At 43.8% G+C, this 18610-nt stretch overlaps 7 protein-coding genes across 7 annotated transcripts; 4 read left to right on the top strand and 3 right to left on the bottom strand.

The window, feature by feature from the left end:
* Positions 1-404: 404 nt before the first annotated feature.
* On the top strand, positions 405-3251 carry EAE97_006021 (uncharacterized protein; the record flags this gene model as incomplete). The annotated part of the gene is made up of 1 exon (XM_038876534.1): positions 405-3251. One exon carries the CDS (start codon positions 405-407, stop codon positions 3249-3251), a length of 2847 nt encoding a protein of 948 aa, XP_038732241.1.
* Positions 3252-3689: 438 nt separating this feature from the next.
* On the bottom strand, positions 3690-7058 carry EAE97_006022 (uncharacterized protein; the record flags this gene model as incomplete). The annotated part of the gene is made up of 5 exons (XM_038876535.1): positions 3690-4778; positions 4829-5458; positions 5507-6604; positions 6653-6727; positions 6942-7058. 5 exons carry the CDS (start codon positions 7056-7058, stop codon positions 4236-4238), a joined length of 2463 nt encoding a protein of 820 aa, XP_038732242.1. The 3' UTR covers positions 3690-4235.
* Positions 7059-8343: 1285 nt separating this feature from the next.
* On the bottom strand, positions 8344-8832 carry EAE97_006023 (uncharacterized protein; the record flags this gene model as incomplete). The annotated part of the gene is made up of 4 exons (XM_038876536.1): positions 8344-8375; positions 8426-8475; positions 8529-8737; positions 8794-8832. The coding sequence occupies 4 exons, from the start codon at positions 8830-8832 to the stop codon at positions 8344-8346; spliced, it is 330 nt and encodes a 109-aa protein (XP_038732243.1).
* Positions 8833-8859: 27 nt separating this feature from the next.
* Positions 8860-10807, top strand: EAE97_006024 (uncharacterized protein). Its single transcript, XM_038876537.1, has 2 exons — positions 8860-9250; positions 9299-10807. Exons 1-2 carry the CDS (start codon positions 9188-9190, stop codon positions 10451-10453), a joined length of 1218 nt encoding a protein of 405 aa, XP_038732244.1. The 5' UTR covers positions 8860-9187; the 3' UTR covers positions 10454-10807.
* Positions 10808-11450: 643 nt separating this feature from the next.
* On the top strand, positions 11451-12537 carry EAE97_006025 (uncharacterized protein; the record flags this gene model as incomplete). Its single annotated transcript, XM_038876538.1, has 2 exons — positions 11451-11779; positions 11858-12537. 2 exons carry the CDS (start codon positions 11451-11453, stop codon positions 12423-12425), a joined length of 897 nt encoding a protein of 298 aa, XP_038732245.1. The 3' UTR covers positions 12426-12537.
* Positions 12538-12632: 95 nt separating this feature from the next.
* On the bottom strand, positions 12633-13285 carry EAE97_006026 (uncharacterized protein; the record flags this gene model as incomplete). Its single annotated transcript, XM_038876539.1, has 3 exons — positions 12633-12886; positions 13006-13135; positions 13256-13285. The coding sequence occupies 3 exons, from the start codon at positions 13283-13285 to the stop codon at positions 12633-12635; spliced, it is 414 nt and encodes a 137-aa protein (XP_038732246.1).
* A 656-nt stretch (positions 13286-13941) lies between these two features.
* EAE97_006027 (uncharacterized protein) lies at positions 13942-17899 on the top strand (the record flags this gene model as incomplete). Its single annotated transcript, XM_038876540.1, has 2 exons — positions 13942-14263; positions 14393-17899. The coding sequence occupies exons 1-2, from the start codon at positions 14225-14227 to the stop codon at positions 17897-17899; spliced, it is 3546 nt and encodes a 1181-aa protein (XP_038732247.1). The 5' UTR covers positions 13942-14224.
* Between the last annotated feature and the right edge of the window lie 711 nt (positions 17900-18610).

The raw sequence follows: 18610 nt of genomic DNA on the forward strand, positions 1-18610 counted from the left end.
CACAGGGCTTATTTCTCTATCGGATGAGTGACCCGGAAGCAACTTTGTATCCGATCTAAGAAAGGCATGATGATAGAAAACGTGCGACTAATTGTACTTACGGTAGTATGATAAATGAATAATGGGTAAAAAACAATATTGGATGAGGAGTTAGTGTATCAGGTCTGAGAGTTCTATGATGAATTGGCTAGTCATAGGTCGAAATAAGCATAGATTACATAATAATCGCGTGGTCATGTGATATAAGATAAGATAAGCTCAATGTTTGATGTTGCATTGCTTTAATGCATTTCAAGATTGAGATTCCATTCGATCTTCTAGGCAACTATCACGTCGACCCACCTTACTTCAGGCTTTTTGATGAGTAAGGTTATGTTTCCCGGTAAGAACATATTATTGCCGTCATGGCACCTCCAGCTAAGAGACGGAAGCGCAATGTAATTGAATCATCTCCTCATTCCTCTGATAACGAGGACAATGAATCCATTCAGGTGAACAAGTTCAAAAGTCGATTGAGTAGTTTGGCACATTCTCCTCCACCAAGATCGAGCTCTTCTGAGCCTGCCCCGAGGTCTATGTCGCAATCCAGTAATTCCGCGAGATCTTCTTCTTTTTTAAAACCTCCAACAAAAGCGACCATTCATCCTCCCAATGCTGCCCCGATCCACTTGCCAAATCATCGCAAGAAGTCCACTACAAAGAGCCCCAGTACAAGTCCAGAGAAAGCAAGAAGTAGAAGGAAAGTTGAGGAAAAGCGGCAGAATGCAGATATTAATACATTGTTTGCAAGGCAATCACAGAGGCAGCAGGCACAAACGGAAGGCGAGACGATACCTAAACAAAGAATTAAGGTTCTCAGTTCAAGAGATATTCAACAGGAGGCTGATTTGATAGACGATTTAATATCAGATGATGACGATGTTGGAGAGAGTCGAGCGCAAGCAACTAGCCTTGTTGGGCAAGCCGCCAAACGGGGAGTTGGAAAGAACGTATTCACAAATTCAGGTACAAACACACCCAGTGCTAGTCAAAGATTTGTAAGACCATCTCAGGGTTCCATAATAGAACGTGTGGCTGAGGAAGAGGATATACGACCTTGGGCTGAACGCTTTGGGCCAAATAATCTGGAAGAGCTTGGAGTACACAAGAAGAAAGTAATTGATGTTCGAACCTGGCTGGATAATGTTATAGGAGGGCAGATGAGACAACGGTTATTGATCTTAAAGGGTGCTGCCGGAACCGGAAAGACGACAACAGTACAGCTATTGGCGAAAGATATGGGGTGTGATATTCTAGAATGGAGGAACCCTGTTGGAACAGTCGCCTCCTCAGACGGCTTTCAGTCAATGGCTGCACAATTTGAGGAGTTCATGGGTCGGGGTGGAAAATTTGGTCAACTAGATTTATTTTCCGACGTCCATGGAGAGATTCCAGCCAGGGCAGAAGTAAAACCGTTGGATCGAAGGAAGCAAATTATACTAGTCGAAGAATTTCCAAACACTTTCACACGTTCTTCGAGTGCCTTGCAATCATTTCGATCTGCGATACTCCAATACCTTGCCTCTAATACTCCTCCTCTCTCAATACCATCCAATCCTAAAGCTAAAAGTGATCCTATCACTCCTGTGGTAATGATTGTATCAGAAACATTGCTTACAACAATCTCGGCGTCTGCAGACAGCTTTACTGCTCATCGTCTTCTTGGGCCAGAGATTCTTCAGCATCCGGGAGTAGGAGTGATAGAATTCAACGCTATTGCCCCGACCATATTAGCAAAAGCTCTCGAGACGGTGGTACAAAAAGAATCGAGAAAATCAGGCAGGAAAAAGACACCAGGACCTCAGGTATTGAGAAAGCTTGGCGAGGTCGGCGATATCAGAAGTGCAATTGGCTCTCTGGAGTTTATGTGTTTAAGAGGAGACGTCGATGACTGGGGAGGCAAAGTTGTTTTTGGCAAGGGAAAGAAAACAAGCAAAGATACATCTTTGACAAAGATGGAAGAAGAATCGTTGGAACTAATCACGCGCCGGGAAGCTAGCTTGGGAATCTTCCACGCCGTCGGAAAAGTGGTTTACAACAAGCGCGAAGGAAAGGTATTAGATGATGTGGAATCTTTGCCACACTTCATATCCCATCACTCTCGTCCCAAGAAATCTGAAGTGGGCATAAACGAGCTTATCGACGAGACTAGCACCGACACACCAACCTTCATCGCTGCCCTCCATGAGAATTACATCCTTTCATGCGAGGCACCACCTTCTTCCTTCGAATTTTCCTCCCTCGATCACGTAAATGGTTGCATCGATGCCCTCTCTGATAGTGACCTCCTCTGTCCCTCCTGGGACGGTTCCCTCCAATCGTCCGGCTTCGGTGGCGGCATAACAGGAACCGGAGGCGACATTCTCCGCCAAGACGAAATGTCCTTTCAAATTGCCGTCCGCGGTCTCCTCTTCTCACTCCCTCACCCCGTGTCCCGCAAAGCGCCTGCCGCAGCCGGATTCAGAACTGGCAAAACAGGCGATGCACATAGAATGTTCTATCCCACCAGTCTCAAACTCTGGCGCATGAAAGAGGAAATGGAAAGTACGTTAGATCTCTGGGTTACACGATTAATGAAAGGAGAAATCGATCCTACGAGTACGCATTCGTCAAGTTTAACATCTGGCGCCGCAGCATTCGCTCGTCCTAAAGCTGGCACAGTCGAAAGCTGGAAAATAAAAAACGCCGCTCCACTACCCTCACAATCAAAATCAAAATCCACTCCCACCACTCCAAAAGAAGAAGACACCCCACCGCTTCTCACCCTCGGCGTCTCCGCACGTACAGAAATGCTCCTCGAGCGCCTCCCGTACATGATTCAAATCGCCAAATCCAGATCCTCCCCCCACCAATTCCGCAACCCATTCTCCTCTTCATCTTCCTCCTCCGCTTCCACTATCCCAAACTTTCAAACCAACCCTCTCCTCGCCTCCCTCTCCAAGATAACAACCTTCACCGGCATCGGCCCCGTGCAAACCTCCGACGATCCCGCCCCCTTTTCCGATGATGAATCTCCCAACCCTAATCCCAATACCGAGAATTGGGCCACCGATAGACCAAATGGTGATGGTATGGGTACACCTCGAAAGAACAAGAGAGGTGGAAATATGGGGGTCTTCATGAAGAAAGGAATGAGTAGTCAGAGAGCAATGCCTGTGCAGCAATTGGAGCAGAAATTTGTTTTGAGCGATGATGATATCGAGGATGATTGATTGATTGGTGATTGGAAACTGGGTTGAGAGTGGGGTTTCTGAGGTTTGATAATCACCGAGGCTTTGGATGGTATGCTTGAGGTGTTAATGGATGAATGGCATGTATTTTTATGGCCGGGGACGAGATGGTTTGGCGTTTAATTCTTTGTACTGTACCACCAAAATCAGATTTATCAAGATCGAGTTTCACGGTGTTTTGTTTCTTTGACTTGTCATTTTACAAAACATCAAGCTACTTATCTCTATACACAACATTCTTAGTGAGCGTTTATGACTGCTTGAGTGATGTTTACCAAAGGCTTTATATTTACTAATGAGTGACTATATAACAAAGCTCTAGGTGTTTCTTTGGTTGTTTAAGTACAAGCAGAAAGAGCACAATGAAGTATATGAGTATGATCAAACCTCTCCACCACATTAATTTCTACCACACCGAAACATTTTCATCTGACAAAAAAGAAGGGAGAGACAGTGTATCCGATCTGAGAACAAACACTAAAGCGGAGTAAACCTCCACACAATGAATGATTCAAAAGTCGATAAAAAGAGAAGATTTTGGCGACAAGAGCCTCGAAAAAACATCACCTCTCGCATAACATAATGCAAAAGTAGTAACTATGATCTGTCCAAAGTACTGAAGATAATCCTCAGCTTAGGATGACTCGTTATGGTAGAATAGCTTTTCGAAGATAATGTTGATTAAACAGAATGAACATGTCGTAATTCGACGAAGGAAAAATCCCAATTTACAGCGAGAGTGTGGACAATACAAGCTTGACTTTGTATCTGCTGATAATGTAGAACCAATGTGAGGTGTCCATAGATATGAGAGACTGAAAGCCGGAAAAGAAAAGGCCCCGGAGGATATGTTGTACTGTTATCATGGTTGCATAAAATCATGTCTTTGTGAAAATCGTATGAAGACCCCGAACACAGAAAGCAATATGACAAAGCAGAAAAAGCAAATGATGGATTGTAAGAAGTTTAGCGGTAGGCACCACCGTATCGAACGTTGGTTGGTGGCATACGTGGTGGTGGAGCGCTGCTGATGGTAGGGCCAGAGCCTGGGCCTGGACGAGTTTGAAGGGCAGGGTTGGTGCAGAGCATGCCGACTCGGGAACCAAATTTCGAACCACGAAGAGAGACCATATGCTTGCGAATATGAGAGGCGACAATCTCCCGATGTTGTGGGTTGGAGTGCTGCAAAATGTATTGGATTAAGTAATTGCCGTATTGATCACTGGCAATATCGATCAAAGGGATGCGGGGACGATCGAGGCGACCTTCACAAACACGATCAAGGTAACGACCAAGAAAGTCGACACCACCAATCTTGAGACACTTTTCAACAACCTTAGAAGCAAATTGATCCATACTGTACTCAGAAGCATAGCGGATAACATGGTCAATAGCCCGGCTACGATCAGCTGGTGCTCCATGCTCGCAGATATGTTGAATACACCAATTACCGAACTGTCCGTGGGCAACAATGTCAATACTAGCAAGGACTTCTTCAATGCAAGGACGCTATGATACAATTAGACCCAATTCAATACAAAGCGAATATTCAGACATACCTTGTCTTCTTCTAGACAGTTCTCGAAGATGTTCTGGACAACCAAACTACCAGTCTCACCAAGAGCGACTTCATGCCACATACCACGAAGAGCTTCATTAACATACTTCATGATCTGAGGGGGAGACTCAGTCCAGCGAAGTTCAAACAACTTCTGCCAGACATGGCAAGCGTATCTATGAATGACAGTTTCTGGAATTCTACGAAGCAGTTCATGGACCATAATAGCCTTGTAATCTTCTGGAACCGAATCAAAAGCCTTTTGGACAACATGGCAGCCAAAAGCATCCATAGAGAGATTGAGGGTATTGCCACGTATAGCCTCTGCAATCTTGATGACTTGCTCTGGAGTACCGTGCTCGAAGCATCGTTGAACCAAGAAGTTGCCAAAGCGGTTGACCATTAGAGGATAAGCCTGGGCAACAATAGCCTCGACAATATCATATTTCTGCTCGGTTGTACCAACCTTGAGCTTCTGTTGCAAGAAGATCGAAGCTTGCTGATCATTATTGCAAACAATCTTGTCAACAATATACTTCCAGTTACAGTTGACGGTTCTGTCCAGGAGACGACGATAGTTCAATGGCTCAGTGGTTGGTAGATAAGTTTGGTGACCTTCATTGGCAACCGACTGAAGATAAGTTAGTGAATGCTGCCTAATCAATCGACTGATGCTTACCTCGGTCTTCCATGTTCCACTGGCTGAAGTGAACTCTGGTGCATGTGGCGAAAGAGGTGTGCCTATTGGCTGAGGTTGGTAGCCTGAGTACATTCCACTTCCCATGTTCATACCCATGTTCATCTGATTGCCAAGTGGAGTTGGAATTCCCCCCATTGATCCATAAGAACTTGAAGCTGGTGTAAAACCTTCAAAGGAGCTTGAGCTGCTCGAGTAAGGAATGGAACCTAGATTACGATTATTATTGAATCTGGTGCCATTGTTACGACGGACTCCTCCACCGGGCATTGCCGTATCATGCTCATATCTCTCACCACGAAAGGCATTTGGAGGTGGTCCACCAAATGCCATGTTTGGCTCAACGAATGGCTGATTGCAACCGCCACGACCCATCCATTGTCCAGAAGTATGTGGATCAGATGGTTGAAAGGAAGGCATGGGTGGAGCATTCGGGAAATTTAGTTTGTTATTGTCCCAAATAGCTCGAGTACGGTTGTAGCCACTTGCGGAAAGAGCATCACTATGATCAGAATGTGCATCTTCTTGGTTGGCCCAGGAGCTTTCACGAGTGACATGAGGACGGAAATGATTTGGAGGGATACCGGCAGAGGGGTCTGAAACATTTCCGAGAGGAAAGTCGGCTTCAGAAACACTACCAATAGCTTGGTCAATAGTGTGCTTTGTAATGCGGTTTTGTGCAAGCTCTTGATCCATGCGAGCAATTCTTCCTTTTGCAGCCTCCAACTCAATCTTAAGACGTAGAACCTCTTCAGCACTAGGCTGATTATCGCCATCGCCACGACTCTGAGGACGAGTAGTTGGAGCAGTTGTCGCTGTGCCCGAGTCAAAATTTTCCGTAGCAGGTGTAATTGGAACAGAAGTAGGAGCAGAACAGTAGTCGAGGGTTCTTGAATTGTTCGAACTATAGTCATCTGAGTTCCTCAAAGCTTCATGTTGGCGATTGAGAACCGCTTGTTGCTCCGAAAGCTTGGCCAATAATTTATCGACAGGATTTGGCGAGTTGTCGAAAGTGGGGCATTGGAATGAAGGAGCTGTGGTAGTAGGGGCAATGAAAGTTTCGTGGCTTAACTTCATCTTCTGTATCCGTTAATATGCATTAAGGTATTGAGCGGATGAGATTTTTACCTTAGGAGCAGCTTGGTTGCCCAGCTTGTTTGTAGAAAGAGCTGTAGCGGCCTTCTTGAGAGTATTAGCATTGTCCTGAATAATATTGGTCAGTAAGATATGCGAGATATGCGAGATATGTAGAAAATGAGATTGTATAGACGGCGTTTGATTGGAAGGTAAGCAGGGAGAACTCTGCTACCGAGCTCACTCGAGAAGAAATGGTAAAATTCCATTAGAACAGTGTCAGAGACACAGGAATGGCAATCAATGCAGAAATCGACGGAATGAATTGAAGATGCAAACTCACCATTCTTGTTGTTAGTTTATCAACAGCATCGTCGCCGAGTCCAGGGTTCTCATGGCTGCTACGATCAATTGTACGACGGAAGGTTGGCGATCCATTGGAAGCGACTGAGGAAGCCATGTTGCTTGTGAGATATCTTGATGAGTGGCTGTGAAAGGAAAGTAATGATCCAATGCAGATTGTGCTGACTGAATAGATCGAAAATGATTGTTGAATGGCTCACTCGTAGATGAGTTGAAAGTAGATGAAGAGAAATGAAGGTATTGAAGATCAAGAAAACAAATAAGAGTCGTAGCTCTATGGAGACTTAGATAGAGAAGTAACGTCTGTCCTTGGCAGCTGCTCTATCCTTTGTTATCAATTGGCATGCAAAAAACTGAAAGTATAATTCACTGTATTTGGAATTGAGGTTGAGAGAAAGAATGAAGGTCCCGTCGTAGATGAAGAAAAAAAAGGTCGAAAGTGATTTTGTGCGGGTGTTCGGTAAGCTTTATATTCACTCAGAGAATATTATACTCACTCTATCGTCTCGCATATTTCAACTCTAAAGTCTTTTCATGATTGGTTGAGCAGATTTTTTTATCAATCAGGTAGATATGAGACGCAAGTAGAGTAAGAGGCTCTATGAACGGGGAAAGCAAATCAAATACTGCAAGAGAGAAAGTCCGCAAAGCTCAATGAATACAGAATTCCAGCATGGTCGTTCTTGCCCCTTCTTTTCTGTGCTAGTACCACTTAAATTCTTACATGAATAACTTCTCTGAAAGAATCTCAACTACTTCCAAAGTTTACATTCGATGAATTTAAATTACCTTTCGGGCCGAAGAATCAAACCAAGGTTTGTTTTGAAATATCGTCTTCCCATGATGGTCATATAAGGTAATGGCAACTTGTATAGAATTGTAGAAAGGACGACAGATCGTTATGTCCTCTGATCATACCTAGAGATGGTAGTAAATATGAATAGTACTTAACACATATGGCCCTCTTTGATTACTGTATACTTTCGCGTTGAAATAGAAAGAGATCATGTGTGGCTAAACTTTCATAAAGTTCTTGAAAGTTAAGCCATAAGGTTGGGAGGGAGGGGTTTGAAGTCGAAATCGGCGTGATCTCAATACTTCGTAGCCGTAGAAGTGGAAGGAGCCGATTCATTCCAAGGCTGCAATTACTTGCAGTGTTGTGACTTCGAATTGATAATTCGATGCTTTCAGGAGCAATGTACGCAGATATATAATAATCTTTCTCATTTGACTGAGCTTCTGCAATTTGCGTTCAAGGTCCTGGCAATAGTTCAGAAAACCCTCCACCAAGCCCCGTTCCAAGAGCTGACCCCAAACGCCAGTAATGCTACAGTTGTAGAATGCTGTACAAGTTATGTTCGGGATATAACGCTTATCCTCATCTACCTCTTCTTTCCCTTGAACTTCTTGGAATCTGAGTAAATTTGTTAGTAAATACCGTCATACCCGCAGTGGACCACATACCTTCCGCAGTCCTCTTCTTTTTTGGTGCTCCCTTTCCTCTCGCTTTCAGACTACATCACTGTTAGCAGGATTCTCCAGACACTGATATAGATGATACACATACATTGTAATATGTTCAAATCTATCTTCCTCAGCATCATCATAGGTCTCGACGTCATATTCGTCGTAAGCTTTTTGTAAATCCTTGATCGTAGCCATCTTTCGCGGGTAGTATGCAGCCAACGCCGGTCCCTTTAATCTTTGTCGAAGAATCTTGTTTCCTGTTCGAAGTCTATCAGGATTGAAAGTGGTCGAGAAGATCCGGCATTGGACCTGTATAATTGAGATTAGTCCCAAGTTCCCGGCTTTAGAATTATACAGATCAGTACCTTCATCAATTCCAGCACTCTCGACTTTGCGACCGACATGTTTAGTGATATAAGCTTGGATCTGCTTTTCAAATCGAGTGGTTCATCAATTCTATAGATTTAGCGGTCCTATCCGGGATTTCGGGCCTTTATTGATCCGGTCGTCACGTGTAGCCCTCGAAGTTCTGCTCCGGTCTGGTTCGCGACCTTCAAATTCTCTATCATGTCGATTAGTGTCGATTCTTTTCAGTTCTCAATGTAACAATTTGGAGCCATTTTCTCCTTTTGTCGATTAAATTCAATTCTCTCTTCATTTGATTGAGGTTCACTGTGAACATTCACTTGCACTTCAAGCATTGTAATGGTGCATGCGTCCGACTTAGTAGCAAATTTGTAAAACCCAGTCAAGTTAGAAATGGCATCTAAACGGCCATTTCCTTTCGAGAATGGCAGCGGTCAGGAGCACAAGAAAAGAAGTGTAAGTCAAACTTCTTGAATACATCTACAACGCTAATTCAAATATCAGATCAATTCTTTGTCGCATAAGAAAATCTCCAAATTATTGGGTGCATTAGAAGAACTTCTTGGGGAAGACGATGTGGGCGAAGTTGAGGCTTTAATGGGCGGTGCAGCATTTTCGGGAGTAACCGAACTTTGTAATACACTACGAGACCAAGTGCAGTCAGACTTGAATGATACCAGCCATAGTGGTTCTGGGGACTTTAAGGTTGAAAGTTCATCTCAAGAACCTGTGATTGGAAACCCAGGGAAAATATTAACAGCTCTACAAATTACACCATGGACTTTGTCTTCCATTCCATCAAAACTTCCACCCCTTCCAGAAGTGTATGATCCTACTCTTGAGCTGGCTTCGTTCACTCACCATGGCCGTACTAATGGCAGCGTTACTGATTTGAGCTATGAACGCCTAGAATGGGTAGGAGATGCATATATCTACACCATTTCTACCCTTCTCATATCACAGACGTTCCCTGCCTTACTGCCTGGAAAATGCTCCCAACTTCGCGAAAGACTCGTCAAGAATGTCACTTTGGCTGATTTTGCACGAAAATATGGTTTCGAAAAGCGCGCGAAGCTGCCAGAAGATACTCTCCATCCTATGAAAGAACAGGAAAAAGTCAAAGCAATGGGAGATATTTTTGAGGCATATGTCGCAGCTGTCGTGCTTTCAGATCCGGAACACGGAGTCTCACGTGCATCAGAATGGCTGAAAAGTCTCTGGGCCATGGTGTTGTCAAAGGAAATCCAACAAGAAGAGCGGAATGAGGATAAATTGGATAGCCCTTTGTGGAGATTAAGAGGAAATGTTGACAATGTCCAGACAAAAACTAAAAGCGTACTTAATCCCAAAGAGAAATTACAAAAGGCCCTTAGTTCAAAAGTCAGTAAATTGACGTATAAGGATATTGGAACAGCCAAGAAGGACAAAAATACTAAACTCGCGGTGTTCACAGTGGGCGTTTTTCTTGACGGATGGGGTGAAGTTAACAAGCAAATTGGGTTTGGAAGTGCAAATGGCAAGAAAGAGGCAGGCTTCAAAGCCGCGGAGATGGCGTTGAATAACAAGAAGATGATGGCCAAGTACTTGGAAAAGAAGAAGATCTACGACGCACAACAGGAAAGAGAAAGAATTGCGCTTCAGAAACAAGAAGAAAATTGATCATGATCAACAGCTAAAAAGGAAAGTTATGACCTTTGAGTCGGGTGGTCAGTAAGGGCTCTCATCTTGAGGGATATCGATAGACGAATAAGGATTGCTTGGACTGCAGCGGTCAACATCAATTTGGGTTCAATGCAGTGCATTTTTTGAAAGTTGCTTGTTGGCAGGGGGAATAGATACCCAAGAATTAAGTTTCCAGATAGGACACGAAATAATTAACATATCCGCCTCTTCATGAGCTACTTGTGTGAAGGCGTTCATGAGGTGTTCGAATGCATCCATCATACATATTTTCAGCGACCTTGGATCCATTCTCAAGCAATCAACTAATGTGTGTTATCATTTTACTGGTTGTTCCCCTTGCGCTGAAAACATCATTGTGGATCATTGAGTGAAAACCCTCAAGAATCCTTACAAACACTTGTCAATTGACACTTCTACATGTTTCATGTTCCCGTCTCTCAGGAACCGCGATATATTCTGTTCTTCACTCCAAAGCAACCTTTCACAACATATAAAAAGTTCCCGAGTCAGGGGTGTAAGTAGCGATCCCAAGGTAAGATTACTAGCGCGGTCCTTTCCGGCACCGCTAATCCTTGTAATTACTGCATTTCTTCGAGCCTCGGTTGGTCATTGCAGATACAAACGCGAAAAGATGCGCATGATTATCATTTAATATTTGCATTTCCTTTCATTTCAGATCTCCCACTTTGCTATCTATAATAATATTCCTTTAATTTTTGAAACATTTGCTCCAAGTTTGTGAAGATCGCATTTCCTGGCCGAGAACCAAGTCATTGATTTGTAACATTGGGCTGGGACATTTTATGCTGAATAGATGAGAGAGGGAGGAACGCTCTGGAGATAAGATGGCGGATTCTGTGGGTAAGTAATGCGCTGTCTGTTCCTGATGACGATACATTTCTACCCTATCCTACCAAATCTGCCCTGAACTGCTGCAGAGATTCCTAATTGTACAAATCTGACTCTGCCCAAAATGCCAGACCGAGTATTCGTCCACGCGCTCAACACAGTAAAAAAGATACCCAAGACTGGAGCATCGCGGCCGCCTCCTGCAGATCGATTACGTCTCTATGGATTATACAAACAAGCTATGGAGGGGGATGTGGATGGTGTCATGATGCGGCCGAGTTCTAGGGGTGAGGGAGAAGATGGTGAGGCGGGACTACAGGGAGAAGAATTAAAGAGGGAAAGGGATAAATGGGATGCGTGGGATGCGCAGAGAGGGGTTAGTAGAACAGAAGCGAAGAGGAGGTATATTGAAGCGTTGATTGATACTATGCATAAGTATGCTAGTACTACTGCGTAAGTCATGGATTTCCTGCCTTTGGGGCGCAACCCGAGGGGATTGAAAATAAGCTAATTTCGGATGTGGCAATGCAGAGATGCGAGAGAACTGGTTGCGGAATTGGAGTTTGTCTGGGATCAAATCAAAAATAATACTCCATCATCCACGGGATCTTCGCCCGGCCATCGCGTGCCATCCTATACGACTCAACCGAGACAATTTCTAGAACCAGTGTCAGGGACCGACGGCGCAATGAGGGTACTGAGTCCAATGAGCCAGGACGATGAGGCGGAAAGGGAATCTGAGAGACGATTGGGACGCAGTGGCGAAGATGAAGAGGTATATACCGACGGCAAAAACAACAAGACGAAATGGAGGAAGAGTGTGGAACAAGCGCTAGTGAAAATGACAGCTGAGATCGCAGCATTGAGGGAGCAGATTGCTACTGGAAGAGAATACCAGGGCAAGAAGTCAAGGTCTCCAAGAAAATGGGTGGCTTGGTTTATATGGATCGCCATCAAACACTTTCTAGTGGACATGGCGCTATTAGGTCTCATTCTGTTATGGATGAGACGAAAGAAGGACAGGAGAGTAGAGGATCTCGTAAGAGAAGGACTGAGAATTGGGAGGGAATACGTGAGGACAGTCTTACCCTCTCGGTGATAAGAGATCGACTTTGAAATTTACAACTTATAATAACGACCAAGAGCGAATATAATTGTCGGATTTTCTCGCTTCACATTAAACGACGCAACAGTCAGAACTCGGTCAAAGACTCCTTACTAAAGGAAAAATTATATTATACCCATCAAAAAATATCCAATATATATATTACCACGATCTATCAAGTCGCTATTCGACCAGAGGTGTCTACGAAGGCATACCCTCCATTTGCGCAGCACCAGGAATTTCGGAAAGCCACTTCACCCTTTCCTTAACAAACAATTCCCCCTTTGGAACATTCTCATTTGGCCAATTGTCATCATCCAAAACGCCAGCTTTGATAATTACTTGGTTGGGTAAAGAATCACCAGTGCGGTACAGAGTGGTGCCACAATCTCCGCAAAAGTGTGAGGTGATTTGATTACCGGAATCGGCTTTTTTGCTAATGGTTTTTGGCTTTCCTGGAGGTGTTAAATGATGGACTTGTGGGATGGGATATTGGTGGCAAAAGGGAAAGAGGAGAAGAACGGGTAAATGGGTGGGAAATGGGAAAACGTCGGAAGGCGTGGGAAATACAAACCAGATTCAAGCTTGAATTGTCCTTCCGGTAATACGATGTTGTTACTATAAGTAGCACCGGTAATCTTTCGACAATCGGTACAGTGGCATAGGAGATGGGCTCCTGGCTCGCCGGTGTAGCTTATGCGGACCTATGAGATGTGCGTAATCAGCATATATGGATTAAGACGAGAGTGGGCGGTTGTAATATATATATTGTAAACTTATAATGACATGAGACAGAATAGTATTGGCAGGGAGGGGCAAAATACCGCATCGCAGAAACATCCTCCTGATGGCATTTTCGAATTAATAGTATATTGCAGTTGAGAAACGTTAGAGGTAGTATTGAGTAGGTAGTTAATAGGATGATTATAGATATAGATTGCTGGCTGGCTGTCTGTTCAAGAACAATATATATACCTCCTCCTTCCCCTATAAAATCCATGATATCAAAGTTCCAAAACATGAATACAAATCATCTACTGCCTGGTTCCACTCATCCTGAGCACAGCAGCAATATTATCAAGGTAATGGGGGGGCGGTAGAGGTCAAAACTCGAGCTAAGGGGTGCGGAGCAGATGAAGCTATGAAGAAGCTAGGCGTTAATATTCCTTTCTTCCGAGGCGGGAGATCTCCTGTGGAGACTAACGGTGCATATTTGGAATGAGGTTTGGAGGGATATGAAATGGCAGTTTGCGGCTAGTGAGATGGCATGGGATGGGGGTGGACTATTAGATATTATCTGATAGTGTGATATTGGATGAAAAGAGGAGGAGATGAAATGGATCACTGGGTTGAAGACTCTGGTAGCTGGAGATACCGAGTTACAGAAAACAATAAAAAGTGAATTTCAATTTTGAAATCTTTGGTAATGTAATAAAAAGTTAGTACATAGTGAATCAAAAATACTTTAATATTCAATTAATAGTCAAATTCCATATCTGCAGGAGCAACAAGGATATAACCTTATAGCAAACTTGATCGAACAAAGCGCGTCGGCAATCTTTGACCCCTCTACCTTCCTCCCCACAACTGACAATTTATTATCCCCAGGTACAGAGTAACCTTACATCACCACAAAGTTCTAGTCCTGGACACAGCGTTCGGTGTTATCCAGTGTTGCCAAGTAGTTCCTGGAGTCTAAAACAACCCATCAAAGCATAGAGATCAATGGTCGAGCATATCTGTGTAATCATTCGAGGCTTTCTATTGGAATAGTTCCAAGCCCGCGTTTCACGATGGGTCAAACATCGGAATTAGGAGCGCGTCCACGAGATGTAAGTTGAAATCTCACGTTCACACGTGATATTGATTGCATTTCTACTCTTCCCACTCTTCCTCTTGATTGATCCTCATTTTTCTACTTATTGTTTGCTTTGAAAAAGTGAAAACTAACAATATATCAGACGCCTCTGGATACCGCAATTAATGCTTCAATCTTTGTCGCCTTCAACGGATTCCCAACTGGACCCCCTGCATCCACTGATCGTGATACTAAGATCAAGAATCTCAAGCGTCACAATCGTCTTGTTCGTGCGAATATCGTCAAAGCTTTCGTGGCTGAGAAAGAGAGGCTGTTGGAGAAGTTTAAAGACGATATTGCGAAGCAGAAAGATGCTATTGAAAGAGGAAGAGTCGATCGAGTCGCAATTTCGATCAAGGAGGATGCGAGGGAGAAGAAGAATAGAAAGGAACTTGAAGATCTCTCGTGGTTGAGAGGTCCGAAATGGTTGTTGGAATTGCAAGCAGAGGATAGGAGGAGTGGAGTCAATGATGTTTCCCCACAGGAACTGCAGAATAGGGATAGGAGATTGAGGAAGGAAATGGAGGGACATGAGAGTAAAGAGTATGAGTGGAATTCTAAGTATTTCCGTGGCCCTGCGCCGGAGAGTGAGAATGAGGAAGAGAACGATGGAAGCAGGGATAGCGAAGGAGATGTTGTGATGGGAGGATTGGATTCATCGAGTGTGTCGCCCACAGAACTCGGTTCTCCGTTTAACACAACGGCACTTTTTGAGCTCGAACAAAAGCTGGATCGAGACCTACAGCGATTGTTGGAAGAGGGGATCAAGAAGATAAAGGAGTACGATGTTCATGCGGACAATTCCGTAAAACAGTATAAAGATAAGTTGGCGCAGGATATCATCAATGGCCTTGGATTGGACACAACGGAAGGTCAACAATTGAAGAACACAGGATCGAAAATCAACCTACCAACTTCGTCCGGACCTCATGTGGGTATACTGAAAAAGAAGTCTGTTTCGATGCAAACCTCTATGGATCCACCAGCAAATTTCCCGAAGAAATCGGTATCGATCCAGACTCCATTGGAGGGCGGAGCTGATTGTGGTAGTACTTCGAACAAGTCGGTATCACTTCAAACTCCAAAAGAGAAAGGTTTTAGTCTTTCAAAGAAGCCTATATCAATCCAAATACCACCCAAAACTCAAAACGGAGTTTCGGGAAGACCACTTGTACAAAGTCCAATGGATATTACTGGTAGCGCTTCGAAGAAAGTTTGTCTTGACGATCCCTTCTGGACTGGCCCTTCAAATTCAAGTTCAAGTTCAACTCCTCTGTCTATGAATACACCAACCAGTGCACGGAGCCAGGGTTCTTTTCCGATGGATGCTCCTACTGGACCAGCAAAGTCCAGACATCCCTCAAATTCTTCAAGTGGCCCTTCTACTCCTATTACACCAAACGTTCCGACGGGGCCAGCAAGTTTCAAACATTCCAGGCTTTCATCGAGCTCCTCGAGTCGACCGCAGAGTCCCAATATGCCAAGCTTCCTCGCCGACTCTACGAATGCCAATGCATCTACTCCCCGTCTTTCTCAATCTCGAAGTGCGCCAAAGGATTCTCCTTCGCCTCGTCGACCATCTAACGCTGGTCTGCGAGGTGGTCTAACTTCGCTGTCCATGGTCTCCACACCATCGACAAATTCTAAGAGTACAGATTCCCACGCTGGCAAAAGTTTCATATCATCATTCACCTGGCTTCCAAAGCCTGGTAATGCATGCGATTTAAAGATTTTGATCGGGGATGAGATTGAACTCACTAAACACGAATCAAGGGATGATTATATTGCATTTAACCAGACTTCTGGAAAGACGGGTCATATCGACATCAAATATTTCATGCAGGACATCGAGCCCATCGGACTGCTTGGCGTGACTTTCATATCTTCAAGCCGATATGTTCCAAAATCTTTCAACAACTTTTATGATTTAGAGATCGATCGTGGTGATGAAGTCAAAATCACGTCGTACCACTCCGGCGAGGCATATGTGGGCTTCAATATGAGAACAAGAAGGGCGGGAATTTTGAATGCGAAATATTATCTGAAGGATATTGAAGACACCGAACTTGCCAAAAAAATTGCTACGCGACCTGGACCAAGTTACAATGATGAGGACGATCCTCCTATTTCACATGTCGGTAAAACCTTCACAGCAACAAATACCCAGAGCCCGAAACATTCCAAAGACGTGGCTACTCTAAATGTTAGAATTGGCGATAAGATCAAAATTACCAAGTATTGGGGTGGAAGCATGTTTGTGGGTTTCAACAAGGTGTCAAAGAAAACAGGGCATTTCAACATCGACACATTCTGGAAGGATGTCGAGAGATCTAGTCTTGAATCGCCAGGTGAATCTATCAGCAGACCATCCACATCCAAGAAAATCCCCCAAAATAGCAAGCATGTACATGTTGGTAAAACTTTCATTGCATCACACGACTATTTTCCACGTAGTGATGCCGTTGATGATCTGCCCATAAGATACGGAGATGCCATTGAAATTGTCAAGCATGACTTTGGTGACATATTTGAAGGATATAATACCAGAACAGATAGGATGGGGCTAGTCAACATCTCATACTTTAAGAGAGACGTCAATTCTGCCGAAAAAACTGGTGAATCTTTCTCGGCAACGGGGTCTCGACGTTCCGATGATAACTCATATGATATTGGTATCCCACAGACCGATGGTAGCTACGACTTCGATTATTATCCCCAAGTTGATCCCGCTGCACATGTTGGCAAAACTTTCATCTCATCACACACTTGGATTCCTAACAATGGCAGTGATCTATCAATAAGGTTTGGCGATGCTATTGAAATTATCAACGACAATTTTGAGGGAAACTATGAGGGCTACAATAAGAGAACTCAGAGGTATGGACGATTTCAAGCCAGGTTCTTTCAGAAGGATATCGATGCTCTTGACTATATTGGAAAGCGTTTCACTGCCACACGCAGCCTGTATAACCCAGATTTTGGTGGTTTACAGATTAACACCGGTGATACCATTGAAATCACAAACGTCATAGGACGAGATCTCTACACGGGAAACAATTTGAGCACCAGACAAATGGGAGGCGAGTTCTATATGGATCAATTTCGAGAAGATGTCGAACGCGGTCACTATGCTGCTACTGATGACAACCGAAGATATAACGAACACCGCCATCTTGCAGATGAAATCCCGGACGGTCATTCCGCTCATGAACCTCAAGATAAAGCTTCACCTCACCATTGCATCAACAAAGTCTTCACAGTAACAAGCACTCAGAGTCCTCGAGCGCCTTCAGACATCACGCTATTGGTCTCCATAGGAGACATGATCGCAATCGAAAAGTTCGTCTCCGGTTCCACGTTTCGCTGCTTCAATATTACGACTGGCGAGACCGGGCATGTGAAATTGGATAACTACTGGAAGGATATCGAGGCTGCTGAGAGATTAAGAGGTGGCATGGATGTTGACTCGCCTCCTAGTCGAATCTCTACGTCGGATCTTCTGGAAAATGGTGTAAACCACCAGCTATGGCAGCAAGAACAATTGGACAAGAAAAAATTCACCATTAAAGGGCTTTCGCGGAACTCATCGCGTGTCAGGGAGTCTTTCTAGCGAAGTGAAGTGTAGGTTGTAGAGAGAAATGAGAGGAGAGATGGGGATCGTGATGAAAGGTATTGAGCATTGGACCAGGGGAGATGTATATATTTGGTCAGAAATGGAGTTTAGAACGTCGATTCATTCTCGAGAAGATGTTATAATGGGATTGGGGCGGAAAAACTCTTAAACTTTTGGTTTGGAAGATAGTGGGAGAATTTTGCATTGCATTGCGTGAGGGAATTTGATCGTATATCTTGAGATGAGGGGATTGATAGTTATCTAGATACTTAGATATTTAGATATCAAATTGGGATTTTGCTTGCTTTCTTTTTCGGTCGATTGATTGATTGATTGATTGATTGATTGATTAGTTGATTGTATTTGCTTTTTGACTCATTCGATGGAGGAATCTTGATGGTAGGCAGGTAGAAATTTTGCCAGCTGGTCGACTGGCTGGCTAGCTGGTTCATCATTTGGAGATGATGAGTGTGTAGAATTAGGTAAATTGAGGATAAACCGGATATGCTTCATTTCTATAGAATTAATTTGAATCGTCGATGTGTGATTAATGGCTTCAGAGGAAGAGATGAAGCAGGGGAACTTGTCCTAGAAATATGAATCAGCTTTACTGTGATTGCATTAGATCTTGACCAAACAGTGCACGTAAAGCCACACGGTGAGATTTCTAAAGAATATTTCTTCTTGATCCTATGGAACTCAGTATTC

Source organism: Botrytis byssoidea (assembly GCF_014898295.1).
Source record: "Botrytis byssoidea strain MUCL 94 chromosome Unknown BBYS_011, whole genome shotgun sequence".
NCBI lineage: Eukaryota > Fungi > Ascomycota > Leotiomycetes > Helotiales > Sclerotiniaceae > Botrytis > Botrytis byssoidea.

Excerpts from the sequence above, each read along its gene's own strand:
- EAE97_006024 (XM_038876537.1), top strand. The coding sequence starts at position 9,188 with ATGGCATCTAAACGGCCATTTCCTTTCGAGAATGGCAGCGGTCAGGAG. Across the intron at positions 9,251-9,298 it reads AGGAGCACAAGAAAAGAAGT|ATCAATTCTTTGTCGCATAA; the intron begins GTAAGTCAAACT and ends TTCAAATATCAG.